The 7009-nt window shown below is 37.9% G+C and overlaps 1 protein-coding gene across 1 annotated transcript in view; it reads right to left on the reverse strand.

The window, feature by feature from the left end:
• The window catches only part of LOC108363434 (asparagine-rich zinc finger protein AZF1), a 98482-nt gene that overhangs the window by 15899 nt on the left and 75574 nt on the right, over positions 1-7009 (reverse strand). The window contains exons 2-6 of the mRNA XM_017616800.1: positions 6106-6771; positions 5819-6037; positions 5663-5747; positions 4975-5532; positions 4698-4844 (exon numbers count right to left, since the gene is read on the reverse strand). Of these exons, the coding sequence (XP_017472289.1) occupies positions 4698-4844; positions 4975-5532; positions 5663-5747; positions 5819-6037; positions 6106-6767 (1671 nt within the window). The 5' untranslated portion in view covers positions 6768-6771. The remainder of the gene's footprint in view (positions 1-4697; positions 4845-4974; positions 5533-5662; positions 5748-5818; positions 6038-6105; positions 6772-7009) is intronic.

Genomic DNA, 7009 nt, shown 5'->3' on the forward strand with positions numbered 1-7009 from the left:
ATCTAAAGCTCTCTTGAGGCATTTGCTACAGTAATGAGAAGTGGTATTTTATCAAGGCCAGGTTACTAAATTTGAGTTATAAATATTACAACCGCCGTAGCACCTCCAAGAAGGTTACACGTTCACGCGTCGTATACCTGGAACCATTTTAAGGTAAACTTAGAGGGATTGATATCTTTCGTATGCCTAGCGCGCAGACGAGATTTTATAATTTCATAGTTTTAAACGGCCTAAATACCTTAACTCGCTTAAAAAAAAACGAGCTATAAAAAATAACGAGCTATTTGTATAAAAGCGCGGGGCGAAACCCGCGGGTATAAGCTAGTAAAGGATATATGAATGATGTTTGAGGAATTTCTTCGTAGATATGATCTGTCAAAGTTTGAATTTTTTCGTGACTCTGACTAATTATGTACTTCTTCAAATCGTTATTTCTCGGGCTCTGCTCATCGTAGAGACTTCATCTTAACGTCGTTTTAAAGATAAAGAAATGTGCTTAATATTTCTATATATAAGATGGTCAAGATTATTCTAAAGCTAACTTAGCTATTAACAGTTGAACTTTTTGAAGTTGATTTGCATAATGAAGAGCAGTAAATTAGGGATTTAAAATTATGCCATCGTAATCCTTGGTTAAAAAATTNAAAGCTAACTTAGCTATTAACAGTAGAACTTTTTGAAGTTGATTTGCATAATGAAGAGCAGTAAATTAGGGATTTAAAATTATACCATCGTAATCCTTGGTTAAAAAATTGGCGTTTTTGAAGAACTATTTTAAAAATATTTTTCTTTATGACGGGATGGTTTATTTTGTGAGAATCAACAATTTTTTGTAATTTGTTTTCAAAAACTTATACAGGGTGTCCCAGAAGTAACGTGCCAAACTTTAGGGGAAGGTAGGTGGGGGGGTGAGCTCACTGATAAACAAAAAATTTTCAGGTAAAAGTGTCACCGTTTTTGAAATATTTACATTTTTTCGAATTTAAAAAAAATCGTGCCTTTTCATGTGTTTTCTTTAACTGCAACTACAAACCGGGCAATACTTAGTAAATTTTTTATGTAAAATACTTCCAGATAGTTGCCTCTCCATACTCAAATGCAATGTAGTTAAAATATATTAAGGAGCCATCATAAAATTAGGACTATTTCTGGATTTTTAACTGAAAAAAGGCACGATTTTTTTTAAATTCGAAAAAATGNATATTAAGGAACCATCATAAAATTAGGACTATTTCAGGATTTTTAACTGAAAAAAGGCACGATTTTTTTTAAATTCGAAAAAATGTAAATTTACTAAGTATTGCCCGGTTTGTAGTTGCAGTTAAAGAAAACACATGAAAAGGCACGATTTTTTTTTATATTCGAAAAAATGTAAATATTTCAAAAACGGTGACACTTTTACCTGACAATTTTTTGTTTATCAGGGAGCAATTATAAGACTTAAGTTAGCAAAACGCAGATTTTATTGCGGATTTCGCCAGAATATCGCTTTGTTAACAACATTTGTTCCACAACTTTTTCAATCAAAGAATATTCTAGAAATGGACGTGGCTGTATTAAAACCAAAGTTCAAAAATTTAGATTTTATTGTGAATTTCGGCAGAAAATCTATATTGCGGAACAAATGTTGTTAGCGAAGGGAATTCTGCGGAAATTCGCAATCAAATCTGCGTTTTGCTATAAAATTTGTGTGTTTGCTCACTCAAGTCCTGCAATTGCCACGACCATTTCTAGGGGTTTGTCACATTAAAGAAAAGTGTTGCCATATAAATATTATATATAGATAGGTATTCTATCGGAATCCGCAATAAAATTTTACGTTTTCCTAAAGCCCGATGTTTAACACCTTACCAAATATANTATCGGAATCCGCAATAAAATTTTACGTTTTCCTAAAACCCGATGTTTAACACCTTACCAAATATATCTCACTATAAGTTGTCGAAAACAAATTACAAAAAATTGTTGATTCTCACAAAATAAACCATCTCGTCATAAAGAAAAATATTTTAAAAAGAGTTCTTGAAAAAATGCCAATTTTTTTTGAACCACGTTTTTTATAGAGAATTTAAAAAGGATTACGATGGTGACTAATTCAGNATAAAGAAAAATATTTTAAAAAGAGTTCTTGAAAAAATGCCAATTTTTTTGAACCACGTTTTTTATAGAGAATTTAAAAAGGATTACGATGGTGACTAATTCAATGAGAGGGCAGGGTCAGGATGAATTTATTTACATAAAAATTTATTCAAGCAAAAATGTTTTGGGTAGGCGTCGGTACCAATGATAACCATCAGTTACCACCTCTGCAGGGTTGTAAGTCATGCCGAGTCTCTACTGCTTATAGCGGTGTGGCTTTACTGTTTAAAAACTCTGGAAAAGTTTTTGGGGTGCGTCAAGCGGTTACGTATTTAAGTTAAAAAATTGGGTAGGCGCTGTGACCAATGGTAACTCTTGTACCAGCTCTGTATGGGTTGATGCGTTAAGCAAGTTGAGCATGATTTGGGGTGCCAGCAANTAAAATCTGCGTTTTGCTATAAAATTTGTGTGTTTGCTCACTCAAGTCCTGCAATTGCCACGACCATTTCTAGGGGTTTGTCACATTAAAGAAAAGTGTTGCCATATAAATATTATATATAGATAGGTATTCTATCGGAATCCGCAATAAAATTTTACGTTTTCCTAAAGCCCGATGTTTAACACCTTACCAAATATATCTCACTATAAGTTGTCGAAAACAAATTACAAAAAATTGTTGATTCTCATAAAATAAACCATCTCGTCATAAAGAAAAATATTTTAAAAAGAGTTCTTGAAAAAATGCCAATTTTTTTGAACCACGTTTTTTATAGAGAATTTAAAAAGGATTACGATGGTGACTAATTCAATGAGAGGGCAGGGTCAGGATGAATTTATTTACATAAAAATTTATTCAAGCAAAAATGTTTTGGGTAGGCGTCGGTTCCAATGATAACCATCAGTTACCACCTCTGCAGGGTTGTAAGTCATGCCGAGTCTCTACTGCTTATAGCGGTGTGGCTTTACTGTTTAAAAACTCTGGAAAAGTTTTTGGGGTGCGTCAAGCGGTTACGTATTTAAGTTAAAAAATTGGGTAGGCGCTGTGACCAATGGTAACTCTTGTACCAGCTCTGTATGGGTTGATGCGTTAAGCAAGTTGAGCATGATTTGGGGTGCCAGCAATTAACTACTTTAGTAGGTTTTGTTCTGCGGCAGTTGAGAAGTGAATGTGCATAAAGAATTTCTGACATGCAATTTTTGCATATTCAGCCTTGCACATGCTTGTATATAAATTCAAACGTGTTTTATATCCGGTTTGGTACCAGTTCCTTGGGGTGTAGTATTCCTTTAGTCACTAGGTGTTATAAGTCGCATAAGCAGATGGTATAATTTTAAATCCTTAATTTACTGGTCTTCACTATGCAAATCAACTTCAAAAAGTTCGACTCTTAATATCTAAGTTAGCTTTAGGACAATCTTGACCATCATATATATAGACATGCTAAGCCCGTTTCTTTAGCTTTAAAACGACGTTAAGATGAAGTCTCTACGATGGGCAGAACCCGAGATATAATGATTTGAAGAAGTAAATGAACACACAAAAAAATGCAAACTTTGACAAATCATATGTCCGAGAAAAAAAAAACCTCAAACACGTGTTAGCTTATATCATNATGTGCATAAAGAATTTCTGACATGCAATTTTTGCATATTCAGCCTTGCACATGCTTGTATATAAATTCAAACGTGTTTTATATCCGGTTTGGTACCAGTTCCTTGGGGTGTAGTATTCCTTTAGTCACTAGGTGTTATAAGTCGCATAAGCAGATGGTATAATTTTAAATCCTTAATTTACTGGTCTTCACTATGCAAATCAACTTCAAAAAGTTCGACTCTTAATATCTAAGTTAGCTTTAGGACAATCTTGACCATCATATATATAGACATGCTAAGCCCGTTTCTTTAGCTTTAAAACGACGTTAAGATGAAGTCTCTACGATGGGCAGAACCCGAGATATAATGATTTGAAGAAGTAAATGAACACACAAAAAAATGCAAACTTTGACAAATCATATGTCCGAGAAAAAAAAAACCTCAAACACGTGTTAGCTTATATCATGTATAGAGCCCAAACAAAAAAACTTGAAGCGAATCAGAGACATGACATAATTTTTTTTACGAAATCCGTCCGACTTAAAAACGAATGGCTCATATATGATTTTTTATACTGGAAATAATGAGAGTATACGTTCGTACTTACGAATCAGGTGTATTTACATGTGTGCGGTCGCCGTTATACGAACGCACTGGTGAAATATTCGCGTAAACTAGGTTGCTAAAATGTTTATAGATAAAAATTTTCTATTTCTAGCAAATAACTATTATTATCGCGGAACCTACCAAAATCCAATCTAGCCTACCAACCTACTACATGGAAAAAAACCTACCAGTTTTGGTAGCAAAGGCCCATGTGTGGCAACACTGCTCACAAAGCTAAGGGCCAGATTTAGTGAAACTGCGTTTTAAGTTTTTTCTCCCTGGCGTCAGGATTTTTTAGAAGGACTTTCAGAAATAAAACATGTTAAAGGTCCCAAAAGTATGTAAAATAAAAAAAATCTAGAATTCAACTTTAGAAAATTTAAAGTTGAAACGAAAGATTACTTATTACAACAACAAACCTTAATTAATGATGTTAATCTGTTATTTGGCGAGGAGAATTCCGACTCATTGCTATCGCCGCCATTCATTTGGTCACTGGGTGTAGATGGACTGATTTTATGACGCGCCTTATTTGAATCCGTTGAAAGGTCTTCACCGAGTGGCTCCTACAGTGGAGGAACAATAACCAAAAAAAAAAACAAATGCAAAGATATGGATGGATGTGTATATGTTTTTTATGTGAACAAAAGAAGAATAATATGGGAAATTAATATTAATTTATTGCATTACACTCGCCTGCTTGATTGGTATCAAACTGATGGATGGCGTGATGTGGTTCTCGTGATGATGAGTTTTTGGTGAAGCGCAAGCATTCAAATGTAGGCCGACATGACTGGTACTCGAAGGCAACGATTTGGTATTACAATCGATCGGATGTTCCTGAGGTGGTGGTGGCACTGGTGACTTGCTGCCGGTGATTGTGTCCCGTTCCCCTCCACGACTGCCACTCTTCGTCTCCATCAGTTCCACTCCGGTTGATGCATTGGCATTTCCCTGCAAATCAAACGCACACAAAAACGCCGCATCAGTGGATTTCCCCAATTTGCAATTTAGCAACGCATTCCATGTTACATTGAACAAATCAGTGCCGTTTTCGGACAGCGTTGAGATTTCCACATGCGGCGTCAAGAAATGCATCGGCGGTGTAGCATTCTCCAGCGAACGCATCGATTCACCGCTATCACTCTGATGGGTTGTCATGCTCGAGTTAGCATTCTGGCTGGCTGCAGCGGCAGCCGCAGCTACCGCATTCAAGCCCGGCACGAAACTGGCGGCGGCTGCTGCAGCTGCTACCTGAGATGCCTGCGATTCCAAAGCGAGCNTGATGGGTTGTCATGCTCGAGTTAGCATTCTGGCTGGCTGCAGCGGCAGCAGCAGCTACCGCATTCAAGCCCGGCACGAAACTGGCGGCGGCTGCTGCAGCTGCTACCTGAGATGCCTGCGATTCCAAAGCGAGTAGCAATGAGGAGGATCCACCCGGTCCGGGGTTGTCAAGATCTATGCCATGTCTACAAGTGGGCGCAAAAAGAATAATCAACCACACTACACAAAATACTATGCAGAGCATCATTAGGCGCACCTGTTAAAGAAGTGAATTCGCAAAGATTTCATGGAGCCTGCTCTATAGCTGCACAGCGGGCAAGTTTTGACGAGGTCGTGTTGGCCAACATGTTCGTTCTGGAAATGAGCGCGCATAGCAATTTGTCGCTGGAAGCCACGGTTACATATGGGACAGTGGTATGGAAGCGTTTTCGTGTGCGTTGTAAAATGTTCCGCCAAGTGATCTTTGCGGAAAAATCTAGAACAAGTTCAATAATAAAAATGTCGCCGCACAAATTCAATCCATAACTCAAGAACTAAGCAAACCTCTTCTGGCAAACACGGCATTCGTACGGTTTTACGCCGGTATGACGCATCTTATGTCGTCGCATATTGGCGCCATTTGAAAATTTCATATTGCAAACGTCACATTCGAAGACTTTGCGGGATGATGACGACGACGACGATGAAGCCGTTGGACTGCTAGCGTTACCATTGCCATTGGTGGTAATCACCGACATATTTGTAGGCACATTGTTTGGTGTATCCGGGAGCAATTTGGTGACGTCGTTGCTGCTGCCTGCGTTGTGGTCTACGTGAGGCACAGCAGCCCCAACGCTGAAATTTTCCAGTTCAGCCCCTTCTGTTTTGAGGTGCGCATGATTGGACAAGCACTGCACGACATGCAGCAAAAGCGATGCCCTTGAGGTTGTTTCGAAATTATCGCAACGATCGCAGCGAAACGTCGCAATTGCGGGCGGAGTCGGAGTGGGCGTGGAGTAATTTGTTGGCGGCGTACTATTTGCTCGCGCTGATGAATCTAATGCAACTGGCTGCTCATCGGAACTGCATTCTTTTAAGCTACGCAGCGCATGCGAATGTTTGACCAACGCATTGTGTTGCAACAAACTAGCGGGAGTCATATCGATGATCCCGCTATCTTTTAAGGTCATCTCCATGCCGTTAGCTGAGCTTATGGTTTCAGCCATTTATCTGCAAATAGACCCAATAGAAACTCGTAAGTATTGTATGTATTTCCTAATTTTAGCTAGAAGTCATTATTAGTTAAGGCTATTTTTTTATAGCTTTCATAACACATATTCTGGTGGAATTATCTTCAGTAGTTACTAAAATATCGCTGTTTTCGTATTTCTGGAAATTACCGTTATATGGGAAGTGGGCGTGGTTACATCCGATTTCGCTCATTTTCAATACCAACCTACCTTGGATT

The sequence above is a fragment of the Rhagoletis zephyria genome, unplaced genomic scaffold (genome assembly GCF_001687245.7).
Source record: "Rhagoletis zephyria isolate East Lansing unplaced genomic scaffold, Rhagoletis_zephyria_1.1 Rzeph_scaffold_01276, whole genome shotgun sequence".
In the NCBI taxonomy this organism is placed as follows: domain Eukaryota; kingdom Metazoa; phylum Arthropoda; class Insecta; order Diptera; family Tephritidae; genus Rhagoletis; species Rhagoletis zephyria.